General features: G+C 40.4%; 1 protein-coding gene across 1 annotated transcript in view; it reads right to left on the bottom strand.

Moving 5' to 3' along the window:
• The window catches only part of LOC126140405 (serine-rich adhesin for platelets), a 517,162-nt gene that overhangs the window by 15,642 nt on the left and 480,219 nt on the right, over window positions 1–21,301 (bottom strand). Inside the window, exons 9-11 of the mRNA XM_049915236.1 lie at window positions 18,859–19,070; window positions 14,115–14,436; window positions 442–1,706 (exon numbers count right to left, since the gene is read on the bottom strand). Of these exons, the coding sequence (XP_049771193.1) occupies window positions 442–1,706; window positions 14,115–14,436; window positions 18,859–19,070 (1,799 nt within the window). The remainder of the gene's footprint in view (window positions 1–441; window positions 1,707–14,114; window positions 14,437–18,858; window positions 19,071–21,301) is intronic.

Below are 21,301 nucleotides of genomic sequence, written 5' to 3'. Positions count from 1 at the left end.
GACCAAAGAATAGGGGAAGCTTATACATAAAATCTTAAACTTGTTTTTTCTGTGCCACACATTGCTACAAAATTGTTTTTGTGTACATTGTGGCAATTTTTCAGTGTTCTGTTTTTTAGCTGTTTGCCATCACTGCACATTAACCAGCTGTGCAGACTCATAATATTCGAACAGAGAAAATTCTTTAAGACATTTATTTAAAATTTTGTTTTTGATCATGTAGGAACCTTTTCCTGTCAGAATGCAAAAGCAAAGCTGAAGAAGATATTTGCAAAAGCAAAGAAGTTCTAGAAAGTGAATAAAATGACTTCGTTTGAGATGAGAAGCAATATTATATGAAGCAAGTAAGGGTGGGGGGCAGCAGAAGAACTGTTCTCACCTGCTGTCAGACAAGCACAAGGTTTGTAAGAGCTGCTGGTGTCAAGTGTGTGGTGCCTCTACCATATCTCAGTGTCATGGTCATTACCTTTATTCGAAAGCACCTTTGCACGCTCCGTGTCAGCTGGCACAGGAACGACTGACCGCTTTCCTGCAGCTCGCACACCTGAGAGCAACTCGGGATCGACACGGACCTGAGCACCATAGAACCTGCGCCCCAACAAGTTGGGATTTGATACCTGCCTGACGTCGACATCTGCTGGAGAGGACCGACCACTCGACAGGGTTGGCGAGTCCTGGACTCTAGCTACCTGCTGTCGTGCCCGGGAGAACTCGTGCTGCTGGCTCTTGTGTGGTGTCATTTCCAGGGTGGTCGACTGTTCCCTGCTGCTAGGTAGGCGGCCATTGCCAGCCTGTTCTTTCCGGGTTCCAGCCTCAAATGTGGAATTCAGAAGAATATCGCGATTTACCTTTCTGGCAGGCAGCAGGATGGGCGAGTTGGCCAGACGGTAGCTGTCACTGCGCTTAACCCTCGAGCTGCCCGGGGCGCTGCCGCTGATGCGGTCGTACAGTGCTGGATCTGCGTGGCGCAGGAAGGGTGGGAGTTTGGGGTCTGATGGCAGGGGAGGGACCTTACCTTCCTCGGTGTCACGATTGTCTGGTGCACTGCGCGTAGGAGACTGCACATTAACGTAGGCCCCAGGCCTCTGCTGCTGTGGCTGCTGCTGCTGTTGTTGTTGCTGCTGCGCAGGTGGCGGTGACAGCGGACGCTGTGCAGAAACACAGGTGGCGGGTGTGGCTGCTCTGATGATCACCTTGCCCAGCTGCGGAGAGGTGGGCGGCGGGTGGCTGGTGGTGGCAGCAGTGCGGTGGCCCATCATGGGGCTGCCCGCTGCTGAAGGCTCCTTGACATACGGGCCTGGCTCGAAGGTCGTGTGTCCTGTCTTGCCACGCCGCCGAAGGCTGTCTGAGGAGTAAACAACACGGCCTTCAGAGTCAAGCGTGACTCGGGCACCCTGACGGCGCCGTCGCTCCAGGGAGTCGCCTGGCGGTGGAGAGGCAGCCAGAGGGGCACCGGACCTCGTCGTCTCAGGTGGTGGCAGCTCATTCAGGGAGACGTACTCCGTCGGTCGGCACGCTGCCACCACTGCTGTGTTCGAGTAGAGCCGCGGCGAGCTTGGCTTGTAATTGGTGTGAGGCCGCACGTCAGCAATGGTCACATAGTCGCCCGCGTCCTGTTGAGCCGTGGCCGTCGTCGTCGGTGCCGGCGAGTGAGCTGGAGCAGGCTGCGACTCGGGCGACTTCTTTCCCGTGAAGGCGTCCTTAACCTGCATGGAGCCATAACTTCTGTTATGTTGTAGGCAATCCGCATATAGTCTGTCTCTAAACTCAAGAGCAAGCAGACAAGTCCCTACTCTCTCTATTCCACTACATCACAAGAAGGAACTTCAGTTATGCTGAACCTTCTGCAGTGCATCTTAAACCACTGACAATGCAATGTACAAACTTATCAGAAGAGTGTTTATTTTCTAAGAAATGGGTTAACAGTTCACAGAATACAGAATTAATAGCTAATGTCAAATACGGAAGAACATTAGACCACTAGAATCTCCCTGAATCACTGTAATGCCAATGCTTGACAGGAAACTTATTCTTAGTTATCTCATATCCTTGTAGCATTCTTCTGGGAATGGCCATTTCCATCCACCACAAGCTCTGTTTGCGCTTCAGTTAACAGACAGACAATAGGTAAAATGTGATTTCATTCGAAGATCTTACATGTTAACTGATTCTCACTATTCGATTACCCTCCTGAAAAATCACTGAACATAATGATTACAATACCACCCAGAGTGACCTAAAATGGAATCAGCGCCTAAATCAAATGAAAAGCAGATGCCCAGGGTGGGATTGCTTGTGGAAGAGGAAACAGTGCAATCATAAAAGAAGTGGCGTTTTAAACACTTGTCCTTCATGGATCATGCCCCAGCCATCTTCACTAAATACATATTTGAGATAATCTGTAGAGTGCATGTGACGGAATAACAGTAGGATATTTCAGTCACACTTTTTCCCTATTTAAACTATATGTGAACCAGCAAACTGATTTCATGTGACAGATAATCACATCTCATCAACCATTACAACCAACACAGCAATTCTCCTTCACGTTAACTGAAACTTAAATCAGTAATCACACCCAGAGGACTATGCAGTGCTGTTCATCCACTGTGTTGTTCTCCTCCATATGGTATCATACAGAGGTGATATGCAGGGGTTGGGGTCAGAACACTTCTCCCTGCTGTTGCCAGCTTTCCAGACCATGGAGCCACTACTTGTCATTCAGGCAACACCTCAGTTGATCTCATGAGGTGAGTGGAGACCATTCAGACCTCCCACCAAGGAACACCCCTGGCAGTAGTGGAAACTGGACCAGGGTCTCTGCATAGCAGCCAGATACACGGATCACTCAGCTAAGGAGGTGGGCTTCCTTCATCGAAATAGTATATTAATCTTAAAAATAATTATGAATTTTTTTATTAAATACTGTAACCTTACCCTGCAAAATCCTAGATAATACCTAAAACTCTGAGACAATATTATGAAAAGGACAGATGCTACTCACCATATAGCAGAGATACTGACTTGCAGATATGCACAACAAAAAGACTGTCTCAAAATAAGCTTTTGGCCAACAAAGCCTTTGTAAAAAATAAGCAACTATCCTTTTCATAATATTGTCACATTCCCTCCTGTCTAAAACTCTGAGACATGACTGTATGGCCTTAAAGAAAATTCCCAGCTGGTTCTTGAGCATAGCTTATCAGTCTGAGAGGGGTAAGAAGTTTGGTTTGTGTGTGTGTGTGTGTGTGTGTGTGTGTGTGTGTGTGTGTGCTGGGGGGTCTCAGTTTTAATGTGTCACGTAAGCCTACAATTATTATAATAAAATCAATAGAATATTCAAATGTTTAATATGAGGTATGTCCACAAAGTAAGTTCCGTTTGGTTACATAAAACAAATGTGTACAGATACAGAAAAAAAATATTTATTGTACAAAAATCTACAACTGTTAAACTACTTTTCTACATAGCGTCTGAAATTTTGTAGGCACTTGTCACAGCGTGGCACAAGTTTTTGTATGCCTTCTTCACAGAAGGTTGTCACCTGTGTATTCAACCATGTGGTAACATGTTCTTTCAGCTTGTCATCACTGATGAAGTGTTGACCACCAAGGACAGATTTTAGGTGCAAAAAGAGTTGAAAGTCACTAGGAGCGAGGTCTGGGCTGTACGAAGGATAATCAAATGCATCCCAGTAAAATTCCTGTTAGAGTTGTGTGGTCACATTCACCAAGTGAGGTCAGGCATTATTGTGGAAAAAAAAAACCACTACCTATTGACAGTAATCCTTAGGCACTTGTTCTGTATTGCACAACGCAATTTCTTAATGATCTCGCAGTAAACGTGCATTGATTGTTTGGCCCCGTGGTAAGAAATCAATCAGCAAAATGCTTTTTCTGTCCCAAAAAATGGTGCATATGACTTTTCAAGGTGTCAAGATTTGCTTAGGCTTCGTTGGGGATGAAGTGTGCCTCCATTCCACTGATTGCTGTTTTGTTTCAGGGGTGTCGTACAATACCAAAGTTTCATCCCCCATGATTATCCGAGAAAGAAAACGCATCACCTTCTTCATTGTAGCATGTTAAAAACTGAAGTGCATTGCCCATCCGTTGTTTTTGTGTTGTTCAGTAAGAATTTTGGGTAGCCACACGAGTAAAGTTTTCAAAATTTCAGTTTTTTAGTAACAATTTCACAAATTAGTGATCATGAGATTTGCGGAACTTCCATAGCAAGGGCACTAAGCGTAAACTTACAGTTGTGCTCAATCTTTTCTTCAATTGTGTGAACCAGTTCATCAGTAACCACAGATGGGTGTCCACTTTATACTTCATCGTGCACTTGATTACATCATTCATTGAACAGTCGAACAGTCTGACCCATCTTCTAACCATTGAATCACTCATAGCTTTTGTCCGTAAACCTCGCAGATTTGCCAATGAATTTCCTTTGATTTAACTTTCTTTGCATTTAGGAAACAAATCACAGATCTGATTTCACATGCGGCAGCATTTTCAATTACGGCTGATATTATAAAGAAGCACTACAAAGCACACGTCGGCAGCAGTGATCTGAAAATGGTGTACATGTCTTCTCCTTGAGTCAGAGTAACTGCCGCGCATGCTCGGAACTGTGATGGTAGCGCTGCTGCAGATAGAAATGGAACTTATGTCATGGATGGCACTCATATAGTAATAATAATAATAATAATAATTTGTTTACTGCAGCATGTAGTATATTGTAGCATAACTTCCAAGAAATTGGAGTTCAGAGAAATGTTGTTTTTGTTGTGGTCTGAAGACTGGTTTGAGGCAGCTTCCATGTTACTCTACCCACTACAAGCCTCTTCATTTCTGAATAACTGCAACTTACATCCTGAATCTGCTTAGTGTATTACTCTCTTGATCTCCCTCTCCAATTCCCCCCCCCCCCCCCCCCCACACACACACACACATCCCTCCAGCACTAAATTGGCTATCTCTTGCTGTCTTGAAATGTGTCCTGTCAACTGATCCCATATTTTAACAACTTGAGCCACAAATTTGTTGTCTCCCCAATTCTTTTAAGTGCCTCCCCCTCAGTTATGGAATCAACCCATCTAATCTTCAGCATTCTTCTGTAGCACCACATTTCAAAAGCCTCTATTCTCTTCTTGTCCAAACTGTTTACTGTCCACACTTCACTTCCATACGTGGCAACACTCCAGACAGATATGTTCAGGAAGGACTTGTTAACACTTAAATCAATGTTTGATGTCAACAAATGTCTCTTCTTCAGAAATGCTTTTCTTCTTCTGCCAGTCTACATTTTATATCCCCTCTACTTTGGTCACCGTGAGTTATTTTGCTGCCAAAAATAGCAGAATTCATCTACTACTTTTAGTGCCTCATTTCATTTGTGATGTTCATCTAATTTGCTTCCAGTTCATTCAACTGCACTTCCAAGCCTTTTGCTGCCTCTGACAGAATTACAATGTCATCAGCAAACCTTAGAGTTTTATTTCTTCTCCCTGAACTTTAATTCCTAGTTCCTGTTTTTCTTTGGTTTCTTATAATACAGACTGAATAACATTGGGAATATGTACAATTTTGTCTCACTCCCTTCTCAACCAACTGCCATCTGGTTTCTGTACAAGTTTTAAATAGCCTGTCACTCCCTGCATTTTTACCTCTGCTACCTTCAGAACTTCAAAGAATGTACTCCAGTCAACATTGTCAAAAGCTTTCTCAAAGTTTAAAAATGCTAAAAACATAGGGTTGCCTTTACCTAACTTGTCTTCTAACAGAAGTTGTAGGGTCAGTACTGCCTTGTATGTTCATTCATTACTCCATAATACAAACTGATTTTTCCCAAGCTTGGGTTCCACCAGTTTTTCCACTCTTCTTTAAAGAATTTGTGTCAGTATTTTGCAACCATGACTTATTAAACTGATAGATTAGTAATATTCACATTTGTCAGCACCTTCTTTCTTTGGAATTTTAACTATTTTAACTATTAACTATTACATTCTTCTTCATGTCTTCTGTCTCATACATCTTGCACACCACATAGAAGTCATGACTGGCTCTCCCAAGGATATTGTTCTAATGGAATGTCATCTACTCCTAGGGACCTGTTTTGACTAAGTCTTTCAGGGCTCTGTCAACTTTTTCTTGCAGTATCATATCCCCCACCTCATCTTCTTCTGTGTCCTCTTCCCTTTCTATAATATTACTTTCAAGTTCATCTTCCTTATATCTTGTATTGTATTGTATTGTACGTCCACAGACTGGCTGGTGCACTGGACCTCAACACTAATCCACCGGGCGGATTCATGTTGGGGACTGGCATGCCTTCCTGCCCGGAAAGCAGTACGTTAGACCGCACGGCTAACCTGGCGGGCTTCCTTATACATACTACTACTATATTTCAGCTTTCACCTCTTTGCTTAGGACTAGTTTTCCCCTGAGCTCTTGACGTCCATACAGCTGCTTCTCTTTTCTCCAAAGGCCCCTTTAATTTTCCTGTAGGCAGGTATCTCTCTTTTACCTAGTGAAATATGCTTCTAAATCCTTAATTTGTCCACTAGCCATTCCTGATTAGCCATTGTTCTCTCCATATCAGCCTCATTTTTATATTTTCTACTTTCATCAATTAAATTCAATATCGCCTGTAATATCCAAGGATTTCTAGTATGTCTTGTCTTTTTACCTACTCAGTCCTCCACTACCTTCCCTATTTCATCTCTCAAAGTTACCCATTCATCATCTGCTGTTTTCCTGTCCATTGTTCTAGTGGATCGTTGCATATCACACCCTGTGAAATTCCCAGCATCCTCTTGTTATTTCTACTTACCCAGGTCCCATTTCCTTAATTTCATACCTTTGGGCAGTTTCTTCAGTTTTAATCTAAAGTTCATAACAAATACATTGTGGTCAGAGTCTACATTTGCCCCCTGGAAATATGTTTCAATTTAATCTGGTTCTGAAATCTCTGTCTTACCATTATATAATCAATTTGAAACCTTCCGGTGTCTCCATGTCTCTTCCATGTACCAACCTTCTTTTATGACTCTTAAACCAAGTGTTAACAATGATTAAATTACACTCTGTGCAAAGCTCTACTAGGGAGCTTCTTTCATTCCTTTACCCATTTCACATTCACCTTCTATTTCTCCCTTCTCTTACTTTTCCTACTATCAAATTACAGTCCCCCATCACAATTAAATTTTCATCTCCTTTAACTATGTCATCACACATCTCCTCAATTTCGTCATCAGGTGTGGAGGTAGCTGACATATAAACTTGTACTACTGTGGTGGGTGTGGGCTTATTGTGTATCTTGGCTACAATGGTGTGTTAACTGTGGTGTTCATAGTAGCTTACTGGCATTCCTGGTTTCTTAATATTTATGAAACCTACTTCTGTACTACCCCTAATTTGATTTTGTATATAGAACCCTGTATTCACCTGACCAAAAGTTCTCTTTCTCCTGCAACAGAAGTTCATTACACCTAACTTCAACCTATCCATTCCCTTTTTAAATTTCTATCGTTAAGGCCACATTAACCCTTGAGAGGGTGCGCTGTTTTTTATAACACGACTGGGTACATGGCGTACTTTGTACACATGCCAAGAACAGCTGTCTCTATGTTACCAAGGGAAATATTAACATTTGTGACCAGTATCACTATTTAATCTTAGTTTAATTAAATAATGATAAAAATAAACTTACATTATATGAGCTAATCATTGTTTCACTAAACAACAGTAAAATAAACTTTCACTGTGTCACTCTGTTGCTGTGTCCAAGTGTCATGACACAGTAATTACTCACTCATAGGATTAAACAGCACAGTTGCATTATCTCCCAGCCAACCAAATATTCGATTACTAATTATCTCATAGCAAATTGCCTGAAAGAGGGATTGTGCTGCTAGCTCAGAATGTCGGTTTTTTTTTTTTTTTCCCCCACAGATCATAATTTTTTTCTTACCTAGTTTGCTCTTTATCTCATATTACTGCTGCTCACTTGTGTGTATGACAACACAGCTTATCACAGTGTTAGATGAAACAAAAATGAAGGAATAGAGATGGACTCCCAACTGAAAACAACAATGGAACAGTACAAAACAGTGTTATTTGTGCTTGGCACGCTTGATACATAGACAAAGGTTAAGGGATCTAACATTCCATGCTCCAACTCATAGAATGCCAGTTCTGTTTCTCCTGATCATGACATCCTTCCAATTTCTCCCTGCCCGGAGATCCAAATGACCGACTATTTTTACCTCTGGAGCTTATGCGCCCGGGAAAAATGGAAAAATTGTGGCTGTAGTTTCCAGTTAGATTTTAGCTGTTCACGGTGGCAGCACAGCAAAGCCAGTTGATGGTACAAGGCCAGATTAGTCAGGCATTCACACTGTTGCCATTGCAACTACGCCTGCTGCTGCACTTCAGCATCAGAAAATAATTAGTTCACAAATTTGAGAATTATAATAGCAACAAACTTGCACAACTCTGACAATACCAAAATTTATGAAATATAAAACAGAAGTGTGCATTCGCCATTGTCAGTATTTCACTTAGCAGTACGAGTGTGAGCATAGATCTGCAGACTATAGCTGTGCAAACACGTGAATGAAGGGAACACTGTTACTTTCAGTCATTTCCACCTATGATCAGGAATTTAGACTTGACATTTTTTTTTCTTAATGGGAGAGGGGGGGGCAGCAAAGATCCCTTTCTGTATGGACTTACTCATCTTCCTACGGTTTTCCAGTTCTGCCTATAGGTTCTTGAAGCTGGTCTGATTTGCTGTCAGCAGCAGCTATGCTCAGCTTGTAATGCAGGCCTTGCCTGGCTGCAGGTTCTCAAGGCAGTCAGGACACAAGCCCACCCATGTGACCAACACACTCAGAAGTATCCTGAGTAAAACAAACCTTGTAATTTTTGAAATCCTTGCAATTTTCAATCCTCTTAATTTTCAGGCTATTTTATTCTCGGAACATTGCCTGAGGAATTTGGAAAATGATAGACATTCTTGGGTGTGTCATGAACCCCCCTCCCACCAACGACAGCCTTGTTTAATAGAAAAGATAGAAGATCAAATGAAGATCAGCATAATGATAGAAGGTGAAGAAATGATTTAAAATTTGTGCCACAGACAGGACTTGAATGCCGATCTCCTGCTTAGTAGGCAGAGGTGCTAAGTGTTACATCACTGTACCAGTATGGCCAACACAACTGCATGGACTACCCTGGTCCAATGCCCTCCCTAACACAAATTTCAGTTCACACCTTCAGCCCATTTCCCTCTTTTTACATAGTCAGGATTGCTGAGGTTCTCTGGTAGTGGAATAGCACCCCAGCTTTGTACGCAATGGAGAAATCCTGCCTGTACCTCAGGTAAAGTTGAGACTCATACATCTAGAGGAAACTGAAATTCCATCAGATCAAAAGATCAGCAGGTTTTTTTGCAGGATTGCGTAGTTTGTGTGAGTGTGCATTATGGAGTTGCTAAACAAACTACAGTGGCAGATGGAAAGTTGTTATGCAGTACGGAGAGGTTTACTGTTTAAATTTCAAGAGTATACATTCCAAGATTAGTCAGGCAACATATTGCTTCCTCCCATTTATGATTCATGAAATGGCCACAATGAGATAATCAGAGAAATTAGAGCTCATACGGAGGTTCATTGACAGTCATCCTTCCCATGTACCATTCATGAATGTAACACGGGAAGGGGAGAAATGATGTTCATGTCATTATGCAGAGACAAAAATACTTGCACTGGACTTAACTTGTATAGAGAGCCCTCTTTGGATTGAAGACCACACAAACATTAGGAAAATATCAACTCCAAGCAGGACAAAGCCTACTTCTTCCAGCTACATTACCATCAACCAAAATGATGATCCCATGGTGTAGCTGGGAATAGTATGGAATCAGCAGAGTAAGACGGGTTGACATCAAGACATGACAGAAAGAAGCTATCACTTGTTGGACATGTCTATAACCACACGGTGAATGTAGTTGCCCAACTTGCTGGTGTACTAGTTCAGACTGACGAATGAGTATACAGGGAATGGTGTACCACTTGTAGCCACAGAACATGCCATAAGAACAATGGTCATAACAAGAACCTGACCAACAGAGACAGCAGATGAATGTCATGCCTTGTCAGTGACAATTGGTTTCAAACCTGAAAGGAACTGCTTCTGTATTCATCTCTATCAGTTTCCAAATGAACAATGGAGAGGGAGCTGCATGCAATGGATATTTGGAGTCAACTACCTCATAAAAGGCCATTATTCAATCAGTATGTAAAGCTGCAAATGCCCCCCACCTCCAAATGATGAGTGCACAAAAGACCAAATGAGGTGTTCAACCTGCAGTGTGTGGAGGGTGTAGTTCGGGTCGGATGTGGTTCTGGTTGTCTTCGTGTAGTTATCATACTGTGACTTGGGCTCATTTATTCAGGTTACTCTGAAAATGACCCAACATGTTTACTTCTTCTCTGTGATCAATGATTGCCCTTCCTTTTATATCTTCATGATAAGTATACGGAGTACACTTCCGCCTTCCAAGATGACAACAGCAGCGTTCAAAGGACTCTACGCAGACATTCCTGCTTTAACTAACACTTGGGCAGCCTATTGCACCTTAACTTCCCCGTACATGACCACATATTAATTCCATACAAAATGTTTGGGGCTGTTTTGAACAAGAATGAAATGTAGTAATAAACACCCTGACAGGATCTAATAATAAGCAATTGTATACCTGAAGAAACTTGTGGGCTCTTTTCCTCACCGAATTGAGGCCGCCATTCCAAATGACCTATCACTAAATGAGTTATACCAATATTTGTCTTGTTTTATTCTGCATTAGGCTGTGTGGAGCAATTTTGTTTTAAAGTGCAATATATATTTTTCATTTTAGATTGTAGTAAGGATTGTTTCGCTTTGGGCATCTTCACTAGTAACTTTTCACTTTAAAAGCTTGAAATGTATTTGTCCGATGTGAACAATATTTTAATAGTTATGAGGATAAGTCAATTATTATCTGCAATTTAGTTATATTTTTGTTTATTTTGGTAGTATTGTGGTATTAGGATTGCTGTCAAAAGTAGTTGTGTTGTGCACAACAATGCCCGTCCGCATACTGATGCCCACACTGCTGAAACACTCCAGAAACTCATATTTGAAGCACTGGATCATCCTCCATATAGTCCCAATCTTGCCCTTGTTTGGTCCACTCAAACAGGCATTAAGGGGCCCATCGATTTGCCTCGGATGAAGCAGTGAAAGAAGTGGTGCATTCCTGGCTCGCATCTCAAGTGAGAACCTTCTTTTATGAGGGTATCAGGAAGCTTCTACAATGATGGACCGAGTGCATTGAAACACAAGGAGACTATGTTGAAAAATGATGTTCTTGTTAATTTCCTGATTGATTACAATAAAATTTTATAACTACTTTGTGGATAATAACTGACTTACCCTTGTGTATGCACACATATTGGTAGTGGAAATATCAAGTTACAGAACTTATCAATCACCCAAATAGAAGTTCTAACCTTTTTCTAAAGTAACTTTTACTCATCCCTGGATAAACATATGACAGAAAGCATGTAACAGAAAGCATCTGTTTTAAAGTTCTCTTACATAGTTGTAAGCAGCTACAACCACTGTGACCAAACAGTGTTATACGAATCTTATAAAGAGTAATTTTGAAGAATGTTTATGTGTGTGTAGGACCATTAGATTAGCAGCACACATGGCTGTAAAACTGAGGGCAGCATTGGTTGCCATGTACTGTTACCTACCCCCAAGTAGTTGGTAGATGAAATGCCTGTGACCTTGCTTCGTCTGCATGCTGTTATTAGTATATGACTGACTTTGTCATGGTAGCTACATTGTATCAAGATGCCCCTGAGACCACTGTTGTCAGTGGGTGAACTTGCAATGGTTTCAAGTGCTATTTACTTCTTTCTAAATGAGAAAGGAAAAGCAGGAGGACAGTAGGTTTCCCGTGTATCAGAAAGTGCTACACTGTCTTGATACATCACTGTCATCGGTGAAGTGAGTAGGGGCTGCTTCAAAGGAGAATGATGAAAGTACATCCCTCAGGTCAAGAAAAACCAGTCTGTTTCTCCACAGTGTCTGAAAGTCCAACTCAGTGATTTCACTATTTGCACAATATGAAGAACTTTTCACATTTTTTACATAAATAAAATATTCCCCCAAATTAACAACCTCCACTTGAAACTGATAGAAAATACTGCAGATCTTCCTGATACGTCGATCTCTACTCTTTTGAGAGTAGTTAAAAGCCTAGGATTCCATTTCAAAGAAAGCTACGAACACAGGGCACCAAGATCTCCTTTACAGACAAGACCTGGTGTGGATAATACAGTAAAGCATGGGTGACATGAAATCATGGTTGATTCTGTAGAATCTAGCTTTGAGAACTATAATCAATACCAAGTACACTTCCATCAAATTCGTGGATGGTGTGGAACTGGGAAACGCATCACAATTTTACACACTGGAAATGAAGAAGGATTTTCTGCCAGTGCAGAACTTTGTTTCAATGGGAAGAAAGGAACTGGAGATTACCACAACGGAGTGAACACAGCTAATTATGAGGAATGGTTGAAGAAAGTCCTCAGTTTATTGCCTCAGAGGTCAGCCATTATTATACATCAGGTGCTGTATCATGCAATAGCCAATTCTTGAACTAAAAACCTGAGTATGTCATGGCTGAAAGATGGAACCATATCTTGGATAGCATCAATGAGTATTTCTCTGCCGCCCGTAGTTGATGATTTTAGCAAATTGAGTAAGGTAGATCTAATACTACTATTCAGGCCTTATTTCATACACCAGTAAAGAAACTGTAACAAATAACTAAACAACTTTGACCAGACATAAAACTTGTTCGGTTGCCAGTGGCTCAATGCAATCGAGATCATATGGGCTTAAGTACAGGGAAAAACAGCAAAAATGAATATGGCTAATACTTTAGGAAACAATAGAAGTATGAGAGCATTTAACACTTTATGCCAAGAAGCCTTAATTGCTGTAACTCGAGAACTCGGGGAAAAGTGTATTAAACATGCCAGAAAAATTGAAGACAACTACCAGGAGAAAGATGAACTGTCTGTAAATGTTCCTGATATCAAGCCAGTCATAATCAACACGAATGACAGTACTTCTGATTCATCAAAACATTGTGATTTTTCAAATGAAGAATATCAGTAGATATAAGTACTTTAAAAATTTGCAAATAATGTAAACAGCTCTTGTAAAAATGGTAAAGTATGACATTTCTAAATGGAAGCAAACCATTTTTAAACCTTCCATTGGAGTTCCAAATCCCTCATGAGAAAAGGTGACAGAAAATGGATTTTTTATACAACAAAACAAGGTATGAACATACAAGCAATGCTGCATCCCTTCCAAGCTGCAGCTCTTATACTTAATCCTAGCAATATAGCAACGGATTCTGCTACCACACCCACAACTAATTGCACAGTCCAACATGACACAACCACTCTTTAATAATACTCTTTATCAAATCCACATCACACTGTATGGTCACAGTGGTTGCAGCTTCTCACAACCATGAAAGAGACCTTCAAAACAAGCTCTGGGCTGACAAAAAGTGACTTTAGATAAATGATAAGAACGTTTTTGGGTGACTGAAAAATTCAGTACCAATATATGTGAGTAACCTATTAAAAATTCATTAACATCACACAAATGCATTTTGAGCTATATTGTTTTAAAGTGAACAGTTCCCAGCAAAGATGTCCAAAACCAGACAGTCCTTAATACAACCTAAAATAAAAAATATATATTGAACTTAAAGGCCAAACTGTTCCGTATAGCCTAACACAGAATAAAACAAGAAAAAATATTGGTATAACTCATTTGCTGTAGCCCTTTGGTTTGCTTCTAATTAAAGCCTAAAATCAAGTCTCCATAATAAAAGTTGCAATAGTAGTAGCTTTGTACAGTGTATTAGCATGATATCTTCTGGGGGTGATTAATTTTGTGTATGGCATGCTTACATTACAATTTATAGATACTGTATAGTTTGTAAAAAGACGGACAGTGCCTCAGACAATGTACCTTTCCGATGACACCGTTGAGGTTGAGATGCGGCCTGCGCTCCTTGCGCACAATAGCGGCCCAGTCGGACTCTGAATCAGAGCTAAGCTGCTTCTCATAAGCTGGCCGCCTGCCTGTCTGTGGTGCCCGTTGCTGCATGGGTGGAGATGAAGGCGCAGAGGCACCTGTGCCTGCCTCATCATCTGACTGTGGTGGTGTGATAACACACATGGATGGGATGCGGCTCGAATTGATGGCTGTCTTCACGCGGATGCGCTCAACACGCTCTACTGCCTCCAGGTCAGACTCGGAGAAGTCGCAGTCCGATGATCGTGACCGTGACCTGCAGAAAAAGCAGTGTATTCTTTCTTCCTTAAATGGAAAGTTTTTCATATCAGGTAGTACACCCACAAATTTATCAAAACACAATTCCATTTTCCATCTTGGCTGCTATACAATCATTGTCGTTAATATTAAACGATGAGCAAATTGTGACAATGTCCCATTTTAAAGATCTCCTCCCATTGTGGCAACTTTATACTGTCACCCTGTGTGGGCTGTGTGGGTGTAAATAGACTTGTATCTGTCATTTAAAGTATAAACTATGTTGTAACAGAATTGTGCGAGAACAACATTCTAAGTTTGTCATCATATTTAACAAATCAACAGATGTAGAGCAATGTTCTTTGTGATGTATTATGAGTTTTACATTTACATATGTAGGCCACAATACTGTCATTTAAAATATTTCAGTTGTGTGGAATGTTGTTATCATCCGTGTGTACTATAACAATGGTAATACACTGCCAGAAAAAAATGCAACACTGTCAAAGACTGTTTTAAGTGGCACAAATGTATAATATGTGCAAGCTGAGGGGGTGTAGCGTTAGTGATTCATTTGTCACAATCTGGCGACCAGATGGTGCTCAGGAGGCCCATCTGTGCACCCTCTGTTTTGATTCTGCAGGCAGTAACTGTCCTGACTTATAGAGGTGAACAGTGTTTGCAAGAATCATTCTAGGGTACAGCTATGTCCCACCAATGACTGAGTACTCATGCTGAACAGCTTTAGCCATTTGAACAGGTTGCATTGCGGGCCTGTAGGAAGCTCGATGGATGCAGTGATTGTTGTGGGCCTCTGGGAAGCTGGATGGATGTATTGATTGTTGTGGGCTTGTGGTAAGCTGGATGGACATATTTATTGATTGCTGCACATGGTGGGAACAATGTATCACTAGTGTGTTGCTGCTTTCAGCAGTGGTCTGTGGAACATTCCCACACCTGTAGACCAGGTTCTGTACGTCTGCATAGTACAGACATACATCAAGATCACACACAGTATGAGTTGTGCTGTCTGACTGCACATCATCCAGGGATGAAATCTGAGCACATGTTGCATCTGCTGTGCCATTGAGGTTCAATGGAAACCATCTGCTTGCAGTAGATTTAGATCATATGTGCCTTTGGACAGGCTACCACTGGCACCACATCCCAACCACACATGGCTACACTGGTGCAGTGAAAGAGTTGACTAGAGAATGGAGTGGCATTCTTGTTGTCTTTAGTGATGAGAGTAGGTTCTGTCTGTATGCGAATGTTGGACACACACATGTATGGGGAAGACCTGGTGAGTGGCCTGTTCCAGAGTGCATTTGCCCACAACATTCAGGTTCCATCCCAGAGTTTCCTGGTGTGTGTGTGTGTGGGGGGGGGGGGGGGGGGGGGGAATCAATTACAACTAATGATCACATTTGATATTTCTGCAGGGTAAAGTAACGAGTGCCCAATAGATTGCACAGGCTGTTATCCTCATGCTACTGCCATTTCTTTGGAAGGAAGGTAATATGCTTTTTCAGCAGGACAATGAACATCATTGTGCTGTGATGCAACATGCTCTTCAGGGTGTACAACAATTGCCATGGCCAACAAAATCTCCATGTCTCTCACTAACTGAACACATGTGTGGTATGATTAAGTGAGAACTTATTCACTGCTTGAAACAATCTATCACAGGATGCCATTTGTGACCGCTGTGATTGTTTGCACATAGGAATATACACCTGTGTTGCCACTGTGTACACTGTGCGCGTGTGTGTGTGTGTGTGTGTGTGTGTGTGTGTGTGTGTGTGTGTCTGTATTTATTTATTTGTCCACGTTAATCTCTTTTTCAGTACATATATCGTACACAGGGCATTGGACAGAAAACCTTTTTATCTATTGTTGTTACAAATATCAAACATACATCATTTAAATTTTTATAACAAATTAGATCTATGCAGTTAATAATTACACATTGTATTATATACTGTTTATTTATAACTTATTTCTACAATTAAAGATGCAAATTACAATTTTTTCTTGAGACTGAGTAGCAGCAGTTTTTCAGAAGATAGGCTGTCACAAACTTTTTAAAGCCCTGTAATTCAGGAAGAGATTTTAAATGTTTTGGCAGTCTGTCGTATAGCTTTGTTCCTGCATGATATACATCTTTTTGGCATAATGTGGTGTTACAATTACTAACATGTATGTCACTGTCTGACCTGGTACTGTAATCACGGACACTTTTGTTTTGAGGAAAAAAGTTTTCTTTTCTCAATATTCTTTTTTCTGACATGCATGACTACTTCCAGTATATAAATTAAGGGAAGGGGTAATATCTTTAGATCTTTAAAGAAAGGTTTCTGTTGCTCATTTGTTTCATTATTCGTTTAATTGTCTTTTGTTTCCTGCAAACTATTATGGCTTGGTATACATATCCCCAGAAAATGATACTGTACTCTGCTACTGAATGTACACAAGCAAAGTACACAGCCCATACAGCTTCTGCACTAGTATCGTTACAAAGAATTCCTACTGCTTAGTTCATTTTTGGGTTTTGAAATTAGGGGTGTATGATGAGAGCTCCATTTAAGTTTTTCCTGAGTATAAATCCCAAGAAATTTAGTTTCAGTGATGACACTAATGTTTTGGGTATCTATACATATTACTGACTGTGCTGGATTTTTGTTTTGATTTGTGTGGAAATTTATGAGTACTGTTTTCGTGGATTAACTATTAGCCTGTTTCTGGTAAACCATTCAGACACTTCTTTTGTAATATCTTTTGCAGATGCAGTAAGATTTTCTTCTTTATTTCGTTCAATCAATAGACTGGTGTCATCTGCAAAAACAGGTTCAAAATCCCTAATGTGTAACACAAAATCATTAATGTATACCAAAAAAAGAAAGGGACCTAAAATAGAGCCCTGTGGAACTCCTTGACTTAGTCCACATGGTTCTGAAAGGTGTACCCAGAGATCATTTCCTTCCACGTACCTAATTTTAATTACCTGAGAGCGATACTCCAAATATTATTTAATCCACTGATTTGACACACCTCTTACACCATACCATTCGAGCTTTCTTTGGAGCACAGAATGGTCAATCACATCAAAAGCTTTTGTTAGGTCCAAGAATAAACCTGAGATTTTTCTGTTGTTGTCAACTGCATTTAAGATATGATTTATCAGATTGAAAGTGGTTGTTTCATTTGATCCCTGTGATCTGAAGCCATTTTGACATCCAGAAATAATATTATTCTTGTTGAAGAATGTAGTTAGTTGTGAAAGGAACACTTTTTCAATAATTTTCATAAACCCTGACAGTAGTGACACAAGTCATCAACTTTTTTATATAAGTGTATTACTCTTGCCATTTTCAGTTCTGTGGGAAGACACTACATGATAAGGATGAATTGCATACATCTAATAAAGGAGAGAGTATGCGTCTTGCTGTTATTTTTATAATATAATCTGGAATATCATCAGTACCAGTTGAATAATTATTTTTCGGTGAATTAATGGTATTTGAGAGTTCTGTTGGTCCTATTGGACTGAGGAACATGGATATATTATTTATTTCAATGGATGAAAGTTCTTTCAATGTTGTATTAGGTGGATTACCAAATTTTTCCTTCACTAATTTTCCAGCAACAGCTGCATAATAAGAATTGAAGTTGTTTGCAACTGCCCTAGGGTCAGTGACATTCTTGCATCATGCGATATCACAATTTTTTTGTGAGTTGTCTTTTTTACCATAAGATCCTGCACAGCTTTCCACATGGACTTACTTTTATTGGATTAATTTTTGCATCTTTTATGACACATTTCAAAACTAACTTGTATTTTTGAAATAACTAAGAAATTATAGACTGCTATCAATTTTTGAGTGCAGAAAAAGTTTCTCCTTGAAGTGTACATTTAAATACCATATGCACATCTGTTTACAACCATACAAGATGATAGAAATAGCACTTGAGTATGGCATATTGCCAAAATCAGCTGATTGTATGGTATAAATGATGGTGACTATAACAGCCTTGGTGAGAAATTGAACTGTTTTCTAAGAAAGTGAGAAATTTCTGTGGGATAGAAGGAGCAGGCTGTTAGTGTGAGGGGAGATTAGGGTTTCACATCTCGCCAGCAACGAGGTCCCCAGAGACTGAGCTCAATCTGGGACTGGGGAAAGATACAGGTCCAGCCCTTTCAAAAAACTATCCATTTACGTGCATTCTCAGAATTCCCCACCCCCCAATTAAGCAAATGACAGAGTTTGCAATAGCACCATCAATAAAAGAAAACTTAAATAATGGAATTGTCTTTCAGCAAACTTGTAGCTGGGGCACTCAAGATGGAAGAACTTACCGAAATAGATAATATTTTAGTTTCACCAGGAAAACCTACTGGAACTGAAAGGTGCCAAAGTGGGGGAGGTGTGAGAAGCCATACCTGACAGTAAGGGTGCCAGGCGGGCTGGCAGATTGCGCTGGTGAACTGGAGGTGTTGTGGCCTGAATCGGGGGAGTCCGCATGCACGTCAGCAGCCACCAGCAGTGAGCTCTTGCGCTCGGGCACAGCTGGCCCCGTGGCGGGGCTGCCCTCCGACAGCTGCAGCGTCGTGCAGACGGTGCCTGCAGAGCTGGTTGTTGTGCTCGTGGAGCCCTGCAACAGGGACAAGTTTCACTCAAAACTGACAAGACGGCTGCTGTTGGGGGATATCCTGGCTATGGTTATGTGTTTTTCTTGTGGCTATTGCCTATGGGAAGGAACTTTACTTTAATTCCAGTGTACAATCACAAAAACATTGTCGTCAGATTTCAGTCCAGTTGCCACATGTCTGAACAATGTCAGTTATGAAAGCCAATTTGTCTGATTCTTTTTCTTTTTGTTTGTAATTGTCAGAATAAGGTTCGTATGAAAGAAAATTTATGGAAAATTCACTGGAAAAGTCGAAAACTGGGCTAGTATATTTGTATGAAAATCTCAATGAAAGAAATGTGAGCATGGGTTGACAGTTCTCCTGTCACATATTTCCATTAAAAAATAAATAAAATTTAAAAAATGCAGTTAAATGAACGAGCCAGTTTAGCAGCAAAAAATAAGGACATAGACAATTTGAACATAAAAATTCAGAGTGAAATTGCTGGCCAGTGGCATTCATTTAATTTGGTTGGCTCAATTACCAATCCAGATGAAGTTGTCAGTTATCCAACAGAATTCATTAGATTTGCCAGGAGTGCCACTGCACAATTTGCAGCTCAAGGTCGGCTCAGTGATAATCATGTTGCACAATCTGAACCAATCAAAACTATGCAATGGAAGAAGTTTCATTGTTAAAAAGCTGAAGAACAATGTCACAGAAGCAACAACAATCGTAGAAGTTCTAATTCCAAGAAGACCACTGATTCCAAGCGACTTCCTATTTCAATTGAAATGTGTCTAGTTTCCTCACATCCACAATGATGATGACTAATTAACTGCAAGGCCAGTCTTCGGAAGTGTGTGGAATAATCCCCGAATTGCCATCTTTTTTTTCTGTAGGCAGTAGTACATGGCATGCTTGTGAGTTGGTAAACCATTGGCACTATTCATTTCCTCTTCAGATATAAAGTGTTGTGATGACTGCATTAGAAGCACCAACAAATTATTGTCAAAAAATGAGTTCTCATTTATTTCATTTCAATAAATTCATAACCTTACTGAAACTATTTCATTTCAATTCACACAAATTCAACAGAAAATCGGTTGGATGAATCCATTCTTGACCAACTGACTGACAGAGAAGGTAATACAGATTATAAACCACTGGAGATGTAAAACTGTTGTACTTAACACTTTATGTTGAACTGACTGTGAGAATGCTGTGCTGTGAAAATGTGTGTGTGTGTGTGTGTGTGTGTGTGTTTTTTTTTTTCCTTTTTTGCAGTCTTTTTTTAACAGAAAACTGAAAAGTTTTATTTATGGCTAACATTATAATCCTACCTGTATGTAGATCAAAACTTTGTGAAATACTGTCATTAAAACTACTATCCTCGCAGATCCAGCAAGTGGAAAGGTCTCTCTCACACCTGTGTACTAATAATTCCAACCATTTAACACATTCTTTTTGACTTATGTTCCTGAAGAAGGTTCCATTTAAGATCAGAGAAAGGGAGGGGGAGGAGGAAATGGACAGAGAATGGAGGATGAGATAAACATAAAGAAGTGGACAGAGAGATGAGGGAGGAGGAGATAGAGTGTCGGATGTACAGTGAGTGGGGGGAAGGTTACAGACAGAGACGGAAGAGGAGGAAGGGGAGATGGACGAAGGGAGGAGACAAGAGAGGGATAGAGAGAGGGAGGGGGGAGAAGGACATTAGGATGTATATCCAATTTCCATACGTAGTTAGCAATTGCAAAGAATAGAGTGAGTGAGTGTGTGTGTGTGTATGTGATCTAAAATGCATACTTTATGAGTTATGAGCACTTGTTCATCTTCGCTAGTGTGAAACACATATCTTCTACTGAACAAGTGCTCACAGCTTTTTTGGTCCATACTACCTATTACCAAAATATGAAAAGCAAAGAGTCTCAAGAATAAGGGATGTATTTGATAATATCAAAGAGAAACAAGCGCTCATAGCTCTTAAGCTATGCATTTTAGAGCTCATGTTTACTAGCCGTTTTTTGGTGTAAAGAATTTGTCCCTAAAGCTTGTCATGTGTTTTTTCTTTCTTTTTTGGGAGACCCCATATGTGTGTGTGTGTGTGTGTGTGTGTGTGTGTGTGTGTGTGTGTGTGTGTGACTATAACACCTTTCATAAATATATAAAATCTTATTCTATCCTAATATTATTAAGTCAAAATGGCATTGTCAATATTATGTAAACAAGGTTAGCATGGCATCATCAAACA

This window comes from Schistocerca cancellata, chromosome 1 (assembly GCF_023864275.1).
Source record: "Schistocerca cancellata isolate TAMUIC-IGC-003103 chromosome 1, iqSchCanc2.1, whole genome shotgun sequence".
Lineage (NCBI taxonomy): Eukaryota > Metazoa > Arthropoda > Insecta > Orthoptera > Acrididae > Schistocerca > Schistocerca cancellata.
The sequence above is the reverse complement of the archived record's forward strand: the minus strand, read 5'-3'. Positions and strand labels throughout refer to the sequence as shown.